The 20339-nt window shown below is 48.1% G+C and overlaps 1 protein-coding gene across 2 annotated transcripts in view; it reads left to right on the forward strand.

Moving 5' to 3' along the window:
• nhsa (Nance-Horan syndrome a (congenital cataracts and dental anomalies)) overlaps positions 1–20339 on the forward strand; it is a 487741-nt gene that overhangs the window by 397085 nt on the left and 70317 nt on the right. For both annotated transcript variants that reach the window (XM_086006318.1, XM_086006319.1), the window contains exon 3: positions 14359–14480. In XM_086006318.1, the coding sequence (XP_085862444.1) occupies positions 14359–14480 (122 nt within the window). The remainder of the gene's footprint in view (positions 1–14358; positions 14481–20339) is intronic.

The following is a 20339-nucleotide window of genomic DNA, read 5'->3' on the forward strand; positions in this document are numbered from 1 at the left end:
ATTAGATGCCGCAGTGGAAGTGAGCCGCTGTTAACACCAGTGCTGCCATGAGCGGTCTTTGGAGTAAATAATTCCGAGCAGTCCTCTAGATAATGGACAAGGTTGCAAATCTATTTGTCAGAGCTCTCGGGGATCCCGCAGGGTGCCTGCCCTACTGCGTGCTTTTTACGTTTCCTGATTTACAGTGAATACCTATAACTGGTGTCCCCTGATGGAGGCCTCCTGGTACCACTCCCAAATGGCCATTCTCCTCGTGTGAACACAGACGTGGTGTGTCGGCAGAATGTTTGACTACAGATTTTACCCTCGCCGCACCCTACACACACTTCAACACCCGCATTCATGCACTTTCCAACACGGGTTCATCATGGATAGTGATCTCGAGAAGGAATCCTGCCTGATTTTTTTTCCCCCCCTTGTCTAGCTCAGTTTGTTCACTGTTGAAGCCAGCTGTGGGGTTCCTACTGCCAACCTGGCTGAGGTCAGCTAGCTCCCTGTGTTTACGTTGCTGGAGCTCCTTCCCTTACCCCAAAGGCAGAAGCGTAAACCCATGAAAATATGGATCGATGATTCTGCTGTTGGGGAAAGGGAGGCAGTTTCCAGCCATGGAAACACAGAGGGGTAGACCTTGACTTGGTGCGATAGTGTAAAACGGATGATAGTGAGTCGGCAGGCAGCCCCTTTAACAAATCTCTCAGTGTAGTCAATGTAGGAAACTCTGCCGCCAACTTGCACACAGCAAGGTCCCACAAACAGCAATGTGATGATGAACAGATATTTTTTTGTTAAATGATGTTGTTTGAGGGATGAAATATTGGCCAGGACACCAGAGAGAACTCCCCTGCTTTTCATCGAATAGTGTTATGGGATGTTTTGCGTCCACCTGAGAGGGCAGACGGGATCTTGGTTTAACGTCGTATAACAGCACCTCGGACAGTGTGGCACTCCCTCAGCACCGCACTAGAGTGTCTGGATTATGCGCTCGAGTCTCTGGAGTGGGACTTTGAACCCACAACTTGCTGACTCAGAGGCGAGAGTGCTGCCCACTCAGCCACGGCTGAGACCTCAGAGCGGGCACCGTCAACACTCAAGGTTAGCTTGGATAGGTAGTTGAAGGGATATGGGAACAGGGTGGGTGTAATGAAATCTGTTTGTCTTGGTCCTGTATTCGTTTTGCACTCATGTATATTACCCTCCCCCACTGTGTATAGTTTCACTTCCTCTTTCCCAGGATCTGTATGACTCATTCCTGTGAATCAGTCGGCGTGTTGAGATGTTAGCTCTGATCTTAGTGATTAAAAGCCAACTTGTTTGAGTCTATAACTTCTAGTTTTGTGGTTATTGAAGGCCCATCAATGGGTAAATGTTCAGACTGTGTGCTCGTGTGGAGTGTTAATGCTGACACGGACTAGCTGGGCCGAATGGCCAGTTTCGTGTCGTAACTTCTGTTTATTTACAGAGACCTGGGAGCAGGTTGGCTGCAAGTACTCACAACTGAGGGAAGTGGTAACCCTGCTGAATCTTTCCTGAATAACAACAGAAAACACTGGAAAAACTCAGCAGGCCAGGCAACATCCGTGGAGAGAGAAACAGAGTCAATGTTTCGGGTCGAAACCCTTCGTCAGGACTGAGAAAAAGAGGCAGGAAATGAAACAGATTAAAAGGCAGTTTGGGGGCTGGGAAATGGGGGAGGGGATGAAAGAGGAGACATTATGTGTGGGTTAGGTTGATTGGCTATGATAAATTGACCCTTAGTGTTAGGGGGATTAAATACGTGGGGTTACGGGGATCGGGTGGGATATGTGTCGGTGCAGGCTCGATGGGCCGAAATGGCCTCTATCTGCACGGTGGGGATTCTGTGATTCTGTGATTAAGAGATATTCAAGGTGAGATGAGATGGTAATAGGACAGGTAAAGAAACAGACAATGGCTCTAGATGAAGTGTGAAATGCGCTGGCGGAGTGAGAGACAGCTGCCATGTGGGAGAGAGAAAAAGGAAAAAGCACAAACCAATAGTGTGGATAAAAAATATAAAAATAACGGGGGCCGAGGTTATGATCTGAAATTGTTGAACTCGATATTGAGTCCGGAAGGGTGTAAAGTGCCTAATCGGAAGATGAGGTGCTGTTCCTCGAGCTTACGCTGAGCTTCCATGGAACAATGCAAGAGGCCGCAGACGGTGAGGTCCGAGTGGGAATGGAACGGTGAATTGAAATGACAGGCGACCGGAAGCTCGGGGTCACCCTTACGGACTGAACGGAGGTGTTCCGCAAAACGGTCACCCAGTCTGCGTTTGGTCTCCCTGCTCTGTCTTCAGTTGGTAGTTAATGTTGGAAAAATTGGAACGTGTATGACCATAATTCCACTGGTTAGTTCAGACACAGCAAAGAAACTGTGGGAAACATTCCAATTCCAAAAGGACCGGATAGATGGAACATTGACTGTTAACTTCAATTTCAAAATGTGTTCTCTATTTTTGTTAGTCAAGCACAGTCTGTGTTCAAAAATTAAAACAGAAAGTGCTGGAAACACACAGCAGGTTAGGGCAGCATCTGTGGAAAGGGAAACAGAGTTCACGTTTCAGGGCAATGACCATTTATTTGTCAGCGGTATTTTGCTTTGGTTTTACAGTCGGTATTCAGTTTGTTTCTAAGGTTGACGGGGGAGCCATGAGCTTGGAGGAGGGTTACACACAAGAGAGAACTCCTGCCACCTGGTGGACACTTTCCGGCATGCGCCGGAACACTGCACTACAATCAGCTCTTCTTTCCCTTGGCATCTTCAAGGAAACAGTTTTGTCACTTTTGCAGTTAAGAAAATGCTTACACCGAATCAAAGGGACTTGTAATAACTTTTACCCTCATTTTCCCCCTTTTACCCCTTCCTTTTCCTGAAGGCAATGGGGGGGGATTTTAACCTGGAGGAGTGCGAGGGTTTGGGTGCGGGTGGGTGGGGAGGGGGGGGTTAAAACCGGCAAAATTGCAAGCACGTCGGGAAACCGGCTCCAACCCACCGACTTCCACGTTTAACTCAAGCGTGTTAGGCTGTTTGCGCGCAACCCCCTCGGGAGAGGCAGGTTGCCACTTAACATATGCTAATCGCTCAATCGGAGTGATATTTCAACACACTTTAAAAATTAACGTTGCGTCCACGGGTTTCCTGAAACTCAGCAGTGAAAGCAAGGCATGAACACAACAGCTCTGAGGGGGCTGATGGAAACTCATGGAAATACTTCAATAAATGCTCCGTACTCACAGCTGCTTTCTTACCTGCTCGCGGGAAAGGGTTCTTTTGCTGAGAGTTTACTTTCTACACTTTTTGGAGGTTTTCTGAATCACATCAGGATGGGTGGTGCCTTGGCTGCCTTAGATTGGAGCTCGGATAAGGAGCAATATGACCACCAGCAGCAGCACTAGCAGCAGCCTGCTCTTGAGAGACCTGCAGCTCCACGGCAGGGAGCAGCCGAGAGGAGCCGCTCGCAGGAGGCACTACCTGCGACACAGGGTGTACAGGCAGAGGCTGACTGTCCTTGACATGCCTGAACAACGGTGTCTCAGGAGGCTCAGGTTGTCACGTCAGTTGGTGGCAGACATCTGCAGCTTCCTGGAAGATGACCCGCTCCCTGCTAGACCTGGTGGCCACACGTTACCAGTAGCTGTCTAAGTGACCACTGCCCTCAACTTTTGTACCTCCGGATCCTTCCAGGGCTGTGCCGGAGACATATCCAGCATCTCACACACACACTGGCTCACAAATACATAAGACAGGTGGCTTGTTTGCCAGGGCCGGCAATTATGTGAACTTTTTGCCTGCAATGATGCCAGTCAGAATGAGCGGGCGCTCGGGTTTGCGGCTCTGGCTGGCATCCCACAGGTTCAGGGTGTCATTGACTGCACACAAGTGGCAATCCGGGCACCTCCAGAACAAGCAGGAGTGTTCGTCAACCGCAAGGGCTTCCACTCCATCAATGTGCAGCTGGTGTCCAACCACAAAAAGATATTTCTGCAGGTGTGCGCCGGATTCCCGGACAGCTGCCATGATGCTTTCATCCTGCGGCAGTCCAAGCTCCCTGAGGTCTTTGGACCTGCAAGCATATTTAAGGGGTGGCTGCTCGGAGACAAGGGGGGAAAAATTTGTCCTTTAGCGCCGCCCATTAGCGCCAGTTGAGACCAGTACTGACAGGGCGAGGTGAATCCAGCACCGCACGTCACATCGGGACCCTCCATAGTGTTGCCGGTAACAGCTATCGCCGGGGTCCTCAACACAAGGGAGATCATGACGTCAGTGAGTGTGCAACGCTCACTGAATGCCCGATTTCCCAAATTGCTTTTAGTCACTTACCTCACCGCCTGGAGTAAACACCAACCAGGGAGAGCGTGCAGCACCAGGGACATTATTTAAAGAGATCATTAGTAATCACTTGCAGCTGTCAGGTTAGTGCAGATTTGGTTGCTTTTTGTTAGGTTCAGCTACTGCAACAGTTTCATTGAGTAATTTCAAGGTTCTTTTGTATCAGGAGTCTTGTGGCAAGTACAAAGTAGCTACATTTATTCTTCAAAGATTCAAACTGCAACACTTGGTAAGATTAATGGGGGCTGTACTGGCATGCCACCTTGCCCTCCAGGATTTATGGAGGAGGGAGGATAGGCAGTGAGAAAAATGGGTACATGTGCACAGAGGGAGGAGGACGAGGATGAGGAGGAAGAAGACAAGGAGGAAGAAGACAAGGAACAGGAGCAAGGGAGGAGGCAGCCGGACAATCGAGCTTCCGGACGGGCAGTCCATGATGTGGTGTGCCACCTCGCTCTACATAGTGCGGCAGACTTGTGGCAAGGGCTTCCTGCCAGTTGGTGGGTACAGGACTGCCCACCTTCTCTCCAGCGTGAAAACCAATGCCTCCAGAGCTTCATGGGAAAACCTGCGGGCTCTCTCCCTGGGGCGGCAATCTGCCATGAGGATTTGTAAATAAGTGCTCCTTCTCCTTGTCCTTCTTCTTATGGTTGTTGAGGCAGCTGCACAGCCAACAATGCTGAGAATGGGGTGCTGCAGCATCAATGAACCTCCCCTTTAAGTAGCGAAGAAAGCCTGTGGCAGTCATGAGTTGTGATTAGACTGCACCCGATACTGGTCCAGCCTTTAAGTGTAACGCCAATGAGCTTGGGTTTTTAGACTTGATTTAAGACTCCAATCATTTTATTGAGCAGTGAGGATGAATTTTGTGTACAGTCAAGAGCATTTTCACCTGGCGCTAATTCATCATCTTTTGTCTTAACACCACCCATTCCTTGGCTGTAACGAATTTCTAGCCCAAGGGATACCCACTTCAAACTCAATGATGCCCAACAGTGCTACAATGAATGCCATATGTCCACCAGATGTGTGATTGAACAGACCATCTGCATGCTGAAGATGCACTTCAGGTGCCTAGACAGATCTGGAACCGCCCTTCAGTATGCATCAGCCAGGGTCCCCTGAATGGTCATATTTGGCTGTGGTCTGCACAACATTACGTAACAGCGATGTTTGGAGCTGCAGGAAGAACAAAGCGAAGAGCTCAGATCCTCTGCGGACGATTCCAAGGAGGGGGAAGACGAGGAGGAGGAAGGTGATGAGAGCAATGCACCATCAGCTGCTCACATTGCTGCCCGGGATGCCCTTATTAATGCAAGGTTCACTTAGGCAGGGGTGAAAACTTTAGTGGAGAGATTTAAACAGAATTGCAGGATACATGGGCACTGATTTGGGAGGTGACAACACATTCTGGGACTTTGGTGAGGAAAAGGAGCTCAGAGATGGGGTGGCAGGACCGAGGGGTCATGGGTGGTTATTTGAGGATGAGGGTTAAGGCGGCAGTTTAGAAGGAGGTGGACAGCACCCGAGGAGAGGAAGCCATTAATGTCAGCTAGCATGAGAGCAAGAAAGGGTATTTGAGTGGTCAGTAGTTTAGTGGGAATGGAGTCAGGGGAGCAGGAGGTGTGTCTCATGGAGAGAGGAGCTCAGAGAGGGCATGAGGGGAGACGGGAGAGAAAGTAGAGAGATACTTAGGCAAGGGAGAGTCTGGAGGCAGGTTAGTCTTAGTCATCAAGGGAGGGAGGGGGAGAGAGAGGAGCTGAAGAGGCAGCTATACAGATGATCTTCGTGACAAAGTAGTCCATGAACTCCTCGCACTTACTGTTGGAGTTGAGGGTGGAGGGGGCAGGAGAGAGGGGTTTAAGGATCCTGGAGTAGCCGGTGGTCCAGCCAGATCTAGTGATTGGCAACTAAACCTGTTGTGCACCAGATACAATCAAGTCTGTACCCCTTGGACTTGAGGGGGCAAAGATGGGGGGCACAACAGGGGGCACGCCCAGGATGGGAAAGAGTTATGGTTTTGCAGGGGCAAAGTCATCAAAGGCAGAGGTGAGGGAGTGAGTGAACAAATCGACACCTGCTGGGGTATCGTCAAAGGACAGGCACTTGGGAGTCAAACCCACTAACGCATCAGCAGCTCTGAGAACTGTAAACTAAAAGGGCTATCCCGTACACAAAACCTCTCTCATCTGTTTACAAAAAAAAGTAACTTACCGGAGCGTGCATATACACACCGAGCCATGAGTTATCACAGCGTGCATTTACGCACCGAGCCATGGCTTATCACAGTGTGCATTTACACACTGGGCCATGAGTTATCACAGTGTGCATTTACGCACCGAGCCATGAGTTATCACAGTGTGCATTTACGCACCGAGCCATGGCTTATCACAGTGTGCATTTACACACTGGGCCATGAGTTATCACAGTGTGCATTTGCGCACCGAGCCATGAGTTATCACAGCGTGCATTTACGCACCGAGCCATGGCTTATCACAGTGTGCATTTACACACTGGGCCATGAGTTATCACAGTGTGCATTTACACACCGAGCCATGAGTTATCACAGCGTGCATTTACGCACCGAGCCATGGCTTATCACAGTGTGCATTTACGCACCGAGCCATGAGTTATCACAGTGTGCATTTACACACTGGGCCATGAGTTATCACAGTGTGCATTTACGCACCGAGCCATGGCTTATCACAGTGTGCATTTACACACCGAGCCATGAGTTATCACAGCGTGCATTTACACACCGAGCCATGAGTTACCACAGTGTGCATTTACACACCGGGCCATGAGTTATCACAGCGTGCATTTACACACCGAGCCATGGCTTATCACAGTGTGCATTTACACACCGAGCCATGAGTTATCACAGTGTGCATTTACACACCGAGCCATGAGTTATCACAGCGTGCATTTACACACCGGGCCATGAGTTATCACAGCGTGCATTTACACACCGGGCCATGAGTTATCACAGCGTGCATTTACACACCGGGCCATGGCTTATCACAGTGTGCATTTACACACCGAGCCATGAGTTATCACAGCGTGCATTTACGCACCGAGCCATGGCTTATCACAGTGTGCATTTACACACCGAGCCATGAGTTATCACAGTGTGCATTTACACACCGGGCCATGAGTTATCACAGCGTGCATTTACACACCGGGCCATGGCTTATCACAGTGTGCATTTACACACCGAGCCATGAGTTATCACAGCGTGCATTTACGCACCGAGCCATGGCTTATCACAGTGTGCATTTACACACCGAGCCATGAGTTATCACAGTGTGCATTTACACACCGAGCCATGAGTTATCACAGCGTGCATTTACACACTGGGCCATGAGTTATCACAGCGTGCATTTACACACTGGGCCATGAGTTATCACAGCGTGCATTTACACACCGAGCCATGAGTTATCACAGTGTGCATTTACACACCGGGCCATGAGTTATCACAGCGTGCATTTACGCACCGAGCCATGGCTTATCACAGTGTGCATTTACACACCGAGCCATGAGTTATCACAGCGTGCATTTACACACCGAGCCATGGCTTATCACAGTGTGCATTTACACACTGGGCCATGAGTTATCACAGCGTGCATTTACGCACCGAGCCATGGCTTATCACAGTGTGCATTTACACACCGAGCCATGAGTTATCACAGCGTGCATTTACACACCGAGCCATGGCTTATCACAGTGTGCATTTACACACTGGGCCATGAGTTATCACAGCGTGCATTTACGCACCGAGCCATGAGTTATCACAGCGTGCATTTACACACCGAGCCATGAGTTATCACAGCGTGCATTTACACACCGAGCCATGAGTTATCACAGCGTGCATTTACACACCGAGCCATGGCTTATCACAGTGTGCATTTACACACCGAGCCATGAGTTATCACAGTGTGCATTTACACACCGAGCCATGAGTTATCACAGCGTGCATTTACACACCGAGCCATGGCTTATCACAGTGTGCATTTACACACTGGGCCATGAGTTATCACAGCATGCATTTACACACCGAGCCATGGCTTATCACAGTGTGCATTTACACACTGGGCCATGAGTTATCACAGTGTGCATTTACACACCGAGCCATGAGTTATCACAGCGTGCATTTACACACCGAGCCATGAGTTATCACAGCGTGCATTTACGCACCGAGCCATGAGTTATCACAGCGTGCATTTACACACCGAGCCATGAGTTATCACAGCGTGCATTTACACACCGAGCCATGAGTCATCACAGCGTGCATTGACAGACCGAGCTATGAGTTATCACAGCGTGCATTTACACACCGAGCCATGAGTTATCACAGTGTGCATTGACAGACCGAGCTATGAGTTATCACAGCGTGCATTTACACACCGAGCCATGAGTTATCACAGTGTGCATTTACACACCGAGCCATGAGTTATCACAGCGTGCATTTACACACCGAGCCATGAGTTATCACAGTGTGCATTTACATACCGGGCCATGAGTTATCACAGCGTGCATTTACACACGGGGCCATGAGTTATCACAGCGTGCATTTACACACCGGGCCATGAGTCATCACAGCGTGCATTTACACACCGGGCCATGAGTTATCACAGCGTGCATTTACACACCGAGCCATGAGTTATCACAGTGTGCATTTACACACCGAGCCATGAGTTATCACAGCGTGCATTTACACACCGAGCCATGAGTTATCACAGTGTGCATTTACACACCGAGCCATGAGTTATCACAGCGTGCATTTACACACCAGGCCATGAGTTATCACAGCGTGCATTGACAGACCGAGCTATGAGTTATCACAGCGTGCATTTACACACCGAGCCATGAGTTATCACAGCGTGCATTTACACACCGAGCCATGAGTTATCACAGCGTGCATTTACACACCGAGCCATGAGTTATCACAGCGTGCATTTACACACCGAGCCATGAGTTATCACAGTGTGCATTTACACACCGAGCCATGAGTTATCACAGCGTGCATTTACACACCGAGCCATGAGTTATCACAGTGTGCATTTACACACCGGGCCATGAGTTATCACAGCGTGCATTTACACACCAGGCCATGAGTTATCACAGAGTGCATTTACACACCGAGCCATGAGTTATCACAGTGTGCATTTACACACCGGGCCATGAGTTATCACAGCGTGCATTTACACACCGGGCCATGAGTTATCACAGCGTGCATTTACACACCGGGCCATGAGTTATCACAGCGTGCATTTACACACCAGGCCATGAGTTATCACAGAGTGCATTTACACACCGAGCCATGAGTTATCACAGTGTGCATTTACACACCGGGCCATGAGTTATCACAGTGTGCATTTACACACCGAGCCATGAGTTATCACAGTGTGCATTTACACACCGAGCCATGGGTTATCACAGCGTGCATTTACACACCGAGCCATGAGTTATCACAGCGTGCATTTACACACCGGGCCATGAGTTATCACAGCGTGCATTTACACACCAGGCCATGAGTTATTACAGCGTGCATTTACACACCGAGCCATGAGCTATCACAGCGTGCATTTACACACCGGGCCATGAGTTATCACAGCGTGCATTTACATACCGGGCCATGAGTTATCACAGCGTGCATTTACACACCGGGCCATGAGTTATCACAGCGTGCATTTACACACCGGGCCATGAGTTATCACAGCGTGCATTTACACACCGAGCCATGAGTTATCACAGCGTGCATTTACACACCGGGCCATGAGTTATCACAGCGTGCATTTACACACCGAGCCATGAGTTATCACAGCGTGCATTTACACACCAGGCCATGAGTTTTCACAGCGTGCATTTACACACCGGGCCATGAGTTATCACAGCGTGCATTTACACCCCGGGCCATGAGTTATCACAGCGTGCATTTACACACCGAGCCATGAGTTATCACAGCGTGCATTTACACACCGAGCCATGAGTTATCACAGTGTGCATTTACACACCGGGCCATGAGTTATCACAGCGTGCATTTACACACCGAGCCATGAGTCATCACAGCGTGCATTTACACACCGAGCCATGAGTTATCACAGTGTGCATTTACACACCGGGCCATGAGTTATCACAGCGTACATTTACACACCGGGCCATGAGTTATCACAGCGTGCATTTACACAGCGGGCCATGAGTTATCACTTTGTAAGCCTGATATTTTACAGGCCGCAGATGTTGATTTACATTACTTTCATTGTGAATGCTTAACCAGTCTTTCTGCAGTCTAAGGGTTAAATATGAATTTAGCCACAACAAAGGACGTAGTAGAAATAATCACTGCGATGCTTACAAAAAGAGAGTTTCTTTTCAGAATTGTGGAATCATTGTTTTCAGCCTAATGAATGAAACCTAAAAATCACCCATTCCGTTCTATGGAGGGAATGAATTGTCTGGGCCATATCAGAAATTACTGCAGCTTCATTGTATCTCTGTGCTGGTGCAACCCGTGATAGCTTCATTCTAAGCTGCATCTGACTAAATCAATTCAGCATCACTTTGTCATTTTAAAGTCCTGTGTAAAACAAATAGTCTCTCTGGGCAGCGGCATAGCCCAGTGAGCAGCTGGCAGTCTGCGGATTGGGCGCCTCGGCTCCGTACTCTGCCATAATGAACTTTCCATCGAGAAACCTGCTGTGAGCTGTTACTGCGGGACTGTATTCTGCGGAGGGAAGCAGTTGGTGGTACTATGGGCCGATATCGCAGACCTGCTGAAAGAGGTACAGCTGGCAGTCAACAAACTTAAGCTGAGTAAAAAGCCCTCATCTTTAATTCTCTTCTACCGGGCATCGTTCGTGTGAGTGTGTGTGTGTGTAATTTTGTTATTTGTGATGTCAGTCATATCATCATCAGTCCTTAACTGTGAATTGTAGCTAATGCGAATTACAGTGAAAATGCTTCATACTGAGCATTTTGAAGTGTATTTCTCCTTCCCCCCTTGGCCCTCAAATACAAGTGCAAATTAGCGCTGTCAATTTGTCGCTGATGTGCTTGGCTAAGAGCGCAGCGGAAAGCCTCTCTGGCTCTGCACAGTAGGGTTATATTTAAATCAGGTAGCAGTGATCATTGGTCGCATTTGCCCACTTTTAGTGGCCATTTTGTTGTTTTGTTCACTGGCTTGTAAGATGAGAGTTTTTACTTGGTTTCTTTTTGGCAAGTCAGAGCCAGTGCTCTGTTTGGTAAGCATTTAGCCGGAGTTCTTGCTTATCCAGTCTGCTGTGGATAGAAGTACTTAAGCACTTTGAATTTAGGGTAGAGCTTTCAAACTTTTGTGGAGTTAAGTCACATATACTTCCCTCGTCTGCTTACTGACTACCAGCAAGAACGGAAAGTAAAATAGTGGGACACGCAAGCTAACAGCCCCACCCCCAAGTGCCAGCTGTAACTCTCTGATGGCAGGATGGGGCACGACAAAAACACAAGTTTCATCCTGATAGGTGGCTGGATCTTGCCTGTATAATTAATATGTCTTTTAAAAGTGTTGGTAACCAGGGTCTGAATTGGACTGCAAGTGCTTGATTGGAAACTGAAACTGCTGCTCAGAGGCACTTTCACTGACTCACAGCGTGAGAACACGGTTTGGGATTTGTTACTTGCATCTCTTCTGGTGCAACAGGGAAATGTAACTTCCTATTATTAACGGGTGTTAAAGTAAGTAGGCTGTTATATGGGGAGCCTGGTACTGAATAAGTCAAGCCTAGAGGTGATGAAGGCATGGTGGCCGGGTGGGGAGGGGGCTTGGCTGGGGGCGGAAAGGGCAATGGTGGTCAAAGTTACAAATGGAAATAGCTAGCCTTGGAAAGGAAGTTTGAAGCTCAGCTAAGGTGTTAAGACTGCTCACATTTTGGCTGGCTGACTCTGTCAAAGGAATTGGCTCTCGGATCTTCTCGTGCTCGCACCATTGCAGACGGGGCTGGTTATAAAGATGTGGAAGCTGCAGTCGTGTAGCAGAGACTGTTTCTTTTCAAGAGTTTGCTGCTAGGACTGTGAACTCTTTTAAACTGTCCTCTGAGTTTAATGTATTGTACCTTTACAGCCAATTAAGCACTTTTTGAAGTGTAGTCACTGTTGTAATGTAGGATATGCACAGCCAATTTGTGCACAGCAAGCTCCCACAAAAAGCAATATGATAATGACCAGATAATCTGTTTTAGTGATGTTGGTTAAGGGACAAATAATGGCCAGGACACCGGAGAGAACTCCCGTGCTTTTCTTCCAATTGTGCCGTGGGATCTTTTACGTCCACCTGAAACATAGAAATATAGAAGATAGGAGCAGGAGTAGTCCATTCGGCCCCTCGAGCCTGCTCCGTCATTCAATGCAATCATGGCTGATCATCCAAATTCAGTACCATTTCCCTGCTTTCTCCCCATACCCCTTGATCACTTTAGCCTTAAGAAATATATCCAACTCCTTCTTGAATATATTTAATGAATTGACCTCTACTGCCTTCTGTGGTAGAGAATTCCACAGGTTCACCACTCTCTGGGTGAAGAAATTCCTCCTCATTTCTGTCCTAAATGGCTTACCCCTTATCCTTAGACTGTGACCCCTGGTTCTGGACTCCCCGACCATTGGGAACATCCTTCCTGCATCTAGTCTGTCCAGTCCTGTCAGAATTTTATAAGTTTCAATGAGATCCCCTCTCATTCTTCTAAACTCCAGCGAGTATAAGCCTAATTGACCCAATCTCTCCCCATACGTCATTCCTGCCATCCCGGGTATCAGCCTGGTGAATCTTCGCTGAACTCCTTCCATGGCAAGAACATCCTTCCTCAGACAAGGCGACCAAAACTGCACACAATACTCAAGATGTGGTCTCACCAAGGCCCTGTATAACTGCAGCAAGACATCCTTGTTCCTGTACTCAAACCCTCTCGCTACGAAGGCCATCATACCATTTGCCTTCTTAACCACCTGCTGCGCCTGCATGCTTACCTTCAGCGACTGGTGCACAAGGGCACCCAGGTCTCGTTGCACATCCCCTTCTCCCAATCTATTGCCATTCAGATAATAATCTGCCTTCCTGTTTTTGCCACCAAAGTGGATAACCTTACATTTATCCACGATATGTTGCATCTGCCATGCTTCTGCCCAATCACCCAACCTGTCCAAATCATCCTGGAGTTTCTCGGCATCCTCCTCACAGCACATACGCCCACCCAGCTTTGTGTCATCTGCAAACTTGGAGATATTACATCTAGTTCCCTTGTCTAGATCATTAATATATATTGTGAATAGCTGGGGTCCAAGGACCGATCCCTGTGGTACCCCACTAGTCACTGCCTGCCACTCGGAAAAAGACCCGTTTATTCCAACTCTTTGCTTTCTGTCTGCCAACCAGTTCTCTATCCAAGTCAATACCTTGCCCCCAATCCCATGTGCCTTAACTTTACACACTAATCTCTTATGCGGGACCTTATCGAAAGCCATCTGAAATTCCAAATACACCACATCCACTGGTTCTCCCTTATCTATTTTACCAGTTACATCCATGAGAGAGCAGACAGGGCCTCGGTTTAATGTCTCATCCGAGAGACGGCCCCTCCGACAGTGCAGCACTCCCTCAGCACTGCACTGGAGTGTTAACTTCAATTTTGTGCTCTCATCTCTGAAGTGCGACTTGAACCCACAAAATAGCGAGCACCCTACCTGTCCTTCAGTACTGCAGTTGTGATCAATTGTTCGACCTGGGCTGCACTGAGTGCAGCAGAGAATGAAAGACGCAAGTGTGAGCTCTGAAGAGATGGAGTTTGTTTATGTAAACCATCCTTGAGCCATTCACACAAGAGTAAAGCATTGGTGAAAGCCTGGCCTGCAGTAAGGGATTGATGGGGGATTTATTTGGTCAAGCAGGTTTTTTTTTGGCCTCATTCAGCAAGGAAAACTTGTAATTTGACTGGCAGATCACGTTTTTATATTATTTGTATTCTTGTTTCTTGACAGAGCATCAGCGGCAACTGGGAGAGAGAAGATTAATGAAACCCCCTTCCATGTTGCCCCCACCACTGCCATTGATACAACACGGCCATAGGCTCAGAGCACAGAGAAAGCAGCAAATCTCATCGGTAAGGCCACTTCTCCCGTCACACTTTTCTCAATGAGTTTGGTTTTACACGTCGGTTTCAGACCGTTTACATTGGGATCACACAGTACTTCGTACATTGATACCTTACACGAGTGCATTGAATGTTCGGCCAAGGATGAGCGTGCTTGGCTGGCACTCTCCATGAGAGGGTTGGATCAGAGAGCTGTGGAAGAACAAGTGGGTACCCGGTGGTCGTGGGCTGTGCACAGGGTCACCCTGATTGTAGTCTGTTGGGGTGGGGTGCTGCTCTCTCTCTTGCTTGGCATGATGCTGAAAAATGCCTGAACATCCCCCATTATAAAAGCAGCACAAGCATTTTTAACACACTTCTCTGGGGTATACAGCCAACAGGAATACATATAAATTATGGAGCAGTACAAAAAAAAAAGCAGTTTATCTGTGCAATATACGATTTGAAACTCAGTCAGGCTTAAACTGGGTGCAGATTTGCTAAAAGTGTATCATGTACAATTAGCTAAATAATTTATGTAAACACTCTGTTAATTACAGTGGAGATCAATATCAGAGGTAATTAAATCATTAAAGCAGCTGTTGATGTCCATAATGAATTGACCTGATCTGACCTAGTGACCAACCTGCGCTGTTGAGGCAATACTCGGGAGACGACTCACAATCACAGAAACCCCACAGTGCAGATAGAGGCCATTTTGGCCCATCGAGCCTGCACCGACACATATCCCACCCGATCCCCGTAACCCCTACACCAACACATATCCCACCCTATCCCCGTAACCCCACGTAACACTAAGGGTCAATTTATCATAGCCAATCAACCTAACCCGCACATCTTTGGACTGTGGGAGGAAACCAGAGCACCCGGAGGAAACCCACGCGGGGAGAATGTGCAAACTCCACACAGACAGTCGCCCGAGGCCGGATTCGAACCCGGGTCCCTGGCTCTGTGAGGCAATAGTGCTAACCACTATGCCACCGTGCTGTGGCACAATCTAGGACTAGGCTCTCAAAGACAAACTTGTGAGATTTGTCCTTGTAACTAATGGTTTCTAAATAAAAAAAACTAAATGTAAACCTGCCTTCTGCAAGTTATTTATTTTTTTGAAATTCTACAATGGTGTCCCGGACAACCATTACTCCATATTCCCGTCCTCATTCCTGAGCATGATGGCAGGTCTAAGAGTAAAATGACCACCTACCCAGCAAGCATCATTATTTTTTACTTCTACCCCATGCTTGGCTCAACACAAATAATGGAACGTGTCCATCATTCTTGCAATATTCCTTTAAGTGCAGTATCTGCTGGTAGTCCGTGAGACGGTTCGACCCGAAACGTCAACTCAAATTTCTGTCCACGGATGTTGCCTGACCTGCTGAGTTTTTCCAGCATTTTCTGTTGTTATTTATGGTGAACTAATAGTGTTGGCCTCGTAACTAGTTTTGTAACCTGGTCTGACCCATGGTAAAATACAGTTACTGTGCACCGACATGTCTGCATCACGTGTGTTTGCCATGACCGCAGAGCATGAATGCAAGTGTCAGCACAATGCCAGTGCTGTCAGCACCTCTCTCCAAAGAAACCTATGAGTCACAAAGAGTTTCAACCTGCCCTAAATTGTTCCTGAATTTCCCTCATTTTCACCTTCATTGATCGGGTGGTAAACCAGCCCGCCCATTATGGGCAATGGAAAGGGGGCGTGCTCTATAGCAGGTGCACGATCCAACTCGCCAGCTCACTGCCCAAGCAATGAAGGTGAAAGTGACCCCCATTGGACTAGCTCAGTTTGGTTTGGGTCTAGTCGTTGGTTCAGTAGTGAAGGAGTGGATCTTGAAACCCCACAATCTATTGACTCAGATGTAGAGTATTACCAACTGAGCCAAGCTGACACTAATGAAAATCTTTCTTTGTTTCTAATTCCAAATTCGTCATCGTTGTCTTCAAATCCCTCCATGGCTTCACTCTTTATAACTTCCTTGAATCCTCCACATTTCCAGCTCTGGTCTACTGCGTGATTCCCTTCCCCCGCCCTATCATCGACAGCAAAGACTTCAGCCATTTTGCCCTCACACTCTGAACTCCCTCCCTAAACCCCTTTGTCCTGCTACACTTTTTTTAAATTCATTGATGGGATGTGGGCGCCGCTGGCTAGGCCTGCATTTAGTGCCCATCCCTAATTGCCCTTGAGAAGATGGTGGTGAGCCGCCTTCTTGAACCGCTGCCCACCTTCAAAAACTTCCTGTGCTTTCAGTTATTTCCCCTAATCGCCCCCTCCTACTTGTGCTTAGGTCTGATGCCCAGCACTGAAGTTCTTGAGATGTTTTGCTCCGTTGAAGGTGCTTTATACATACAGGTTGTTGCACTCCCTGAGCCAGGAAGGGAAAGCAATCTACTGCTGTCTCTTATCTGCTGGAAAGTGTGCATGTCTGGATGGCTGGCAAAGATAGAATTAGGTTCAACTGTGATGCCTCTGCTACCACCATCAAGGTCAAATCGTCTGCCAACACTCATACTTGAAGAATGGCCACTTGGGCTTCAGCATCAGTCATCACCTTCAGGACAGGAGGAGACCAGGCGTAAATTAATACAAATTAAAATCCTAAAGAGGATATACTACACTCCTGGTAAAGGGGGAAGGATGGGGACTCACACCCGTAACATTTGCGGAAAATGGAGCAACAGAATTAAATAGTGAATGCTCGAAAATTTGCTGCTTCTAGTCTACCCATTTAATAGATGCTTGACAGTGCTAAAGATACATAGGTAAATGTGAAAAGCTAAATCCATGTCCATAGAATAAACAAAGAAATTAAATGACTGTAACACTGATACCAATCTGCTTGCTAGTCACAAACGCTCATTAGTATGACAGCATTGTGCTGCAAATAACAGAGGTTATAAACGTTATGATAATCTTTGAGATGAATCTTCTCAGCATGGGTGGAAAGAAGTAATTTTACTCAAAGTAAACCAACCTGAACTAGGAGATCTGTAGAGCCCTCAGGAAGTAATTATCAAATGTTAATCATAGAACATCAGCATATTCATATAATGCCATCCTCATAGTAAGAAAACTGTAGCTGCATGCCAGGGTGCATTTGGAACCGCAAAGTAGGAATGAGGATCAGAGGCGCCACATCAGGTTAGAGCGGTAATTGTTTCAAGAACGTTCATCAATTAAAGCAAGTGAAAATAAAGAAAAACTTTTAATTAAAGAATATAGACGTTAGGAGTAAATTAAGCGTTTCCCACTTCTATCCCTGCTTTCTTTCATCAACACCAAGCTACGTATTGTCAATGGAGAATGCAGGTGATTGACTACATTTCCTTCCAGGGTGTCCAGCACCAAGTTGTCTCAATTGATTGGCCAGTTGCATGCTTCCAAACAGCAATGTAGCAAATGTCTCTAAGGGCTCCGTTACACTGCAAATACCAGGTTGACACCAGTACCTCAGGACGATCCAGAGTTAATTGTGCAGACTGCATTGCCCTCTCATCAAGTAAACTGGAACTCGGTGCACGCAAGACACGACAGGTGTCCAGACACCAGTGGCATTTGTAATGTTCGAAAGAGCTAAAGGGCTGGATTTTGATACTGGAGGCGTGTAGGAGGCGGGACTACAACTTTCGGGGTTGTAGTCCCGCCTCCATCGAGTTGTGGCCAACCCACGCGATTTTCACTTGATTGACCTTGTTGAGTCTGCCCAGTGGGCTCAGCAGGCCAATTATGGGCCACCCAGCAACAGGTGACTTCACAGATTGATATTTCATCTGTCAAGAGCTTTTGACAGATGAAATATCAGCGTTTGACAGCTGTTTGAAGCTGTCAAACACTGACAATCTGTACACTAAGTTAATTCCTTCCTCTCAAGCTGATTTAGAGATCTCTCCAGAACAGAAAGCTGAATGCTGCAACTTTTGACAGCTCGCGGCCATTCTGCTTTCTGTGCCAGTGAGATGAGGGACTCCCGAGACCTGAAGGAAGGAAGGCTGTAAAGGTAAGTAAAGGTAATTAAACTTCTTTAAACACTTTGGCTTAGAAATTGGCCTGAGGCACCCAAGCGGCGCAAAGTTCGCCTGGCGCTGGAATTTGCGCCGTGATTGCCGCATTAGCGATCGCCGCAAATTCAGTTGAAGTGTCCCTAGAGGGAGACGGGGCGCAGCTCGAGGCGCTCCGCGTCCCTCTTAGGGCGCTGAAAGTGAATTTCGCAGCGCTACGTGCCGCAGCGCCACACGCTGCGGCACGGCACGCTGCGGTACTGCAGGCCTTCCTCCCACTGTTAAGGGGGAGGGGCCTGCAGCAGCGCGAGCCCCGATCGCGAGTGCCGGCACCAAGGAGAAGTGCCGGGCTCGCGGGAAACAGCCGGCAATGCCGCAGGGGGGGACCAGGAGGCCGGGGACGGAGGTGCTGGCAGGCGGCCGCCAAAAAAGCGGCCGCCCCGCACCTCCACCTTAACTTGCGCCTCTGCCGGCGCAGCAAGGCCCCGTGAACCGGGCGCGGGTAGCGAACAGCGCTACAGCGGCGTTCACTACCAAATATCGCGATTGGGGCGCGAATGGGGTGCTGCGCACACCGATGACGTCATCGGTGGCGGCGCAACGCAAAAGGCTAACGCCACCATTAGCGCCCCTGCTGAATATCGCGGGAGGCGCAGCCAGTGGCGCTACAGCCACTGACTGCCTCTTTAGGCGCTAACAGGTGGCGCTACTCACCCAATTTCTCCCCCTTTACACTTTACACACACCAAACACACTTACCTCTTCACTCATGCATCCATCACTCACCTGAACACCGGACATCTCGAACCCTCCAAGTCCTTCAGCCCGACGGCCCACCTCGCTAACTTGGCGTGGTTTGGAGCCGTCGGGAATCCCACACTTCAGCAATAAAAATAGGGATTAGGCTAAAAACTACCTGTTAACTACCTGTTAACAGGCAGTTAATTGGCACTAATCCCCTTCCCGCCTCAGGGAGGCGGGTCCCAGCACAGGTTGGATATTCGCCTCCTTTGAAACGGGCATGGAGGCGGGTTGGGGGCGGGATGGGTTCGTGCCCCCCCGATTTCGAGATTTTAACCCCCCCACATGCCTCCACGGCCCAATGAAAATCCTACCCAAAATGTTAGAATTAAAATTACCCGTTGAGATTTGTTTTGTTACATGCTCTGGAGTCCTGCTCGTCATTGGTTAAGAGTTGAGCACTGGCCTCTAAATGTTTTGCAACCAGGTCGTCGGGAAAATGCTGGAATCCATTGTTAAGGAAGTGGTATCAGGGCACTTAGAAAATCATAACATGATTAGGCAGAATCAACATGGTTTTATGAAAGGGAAATCATGTTTGACAGATTTATTAGAGTTTTTTGAGGATGTAACTAGCAGGGTAGATAAAGGAGAACCAGTGGATGTAGTATATTTGGATTTCCTAAAGGCATTCGATAAGGTGCCACATAAAAAGGTTATTACACAAGATAAGGGCTCATGGTGTTGGGGGTAATATATTAGCATAGATAGTGGATTGGTTAATGGACAGAAAACAGAGAGCAGGGATAAACAGATCTTTTTCAGATTGGCAGGCTGTATTTAGTGGGGTGCCGCAAGGATCAGTGTTGGGGTTTTACCGATTTACAATCTACATTAATGACCTAGATGAAGGCGCTGAGTGTAATGTATCCAAGTTTGCTGATGATACAAAGCTTGGTGGGACAGTAAGCTGTGAGGAGAACACAAAGGGCTAGATTTACTTACCGAGACGAGTTGGGGGCGGGACTGCAGCCTTTTGGTTTCTAGTCCTGCCCCCAGTGACATCTGATGAACTGGCGCTATTTTGCCCTGATTGGCCTTGTTAAACCCGCCCTGCGGGCTTGC

Source organism: Somniosus microcephalus, chromosome 14 (genome assembly GCF_052327205.1).
Source record: "Somniosus microcephalus isolate GS21.2 chromosome 14, FLI_Smic_1.0, whole genome shotgun sequence".
NCBI lineage: Eukaryota > Metazoa > Chordata > Chondrichthyes > Squaliformes > Somniosidae > Somniosus > Somniosus microcephalus.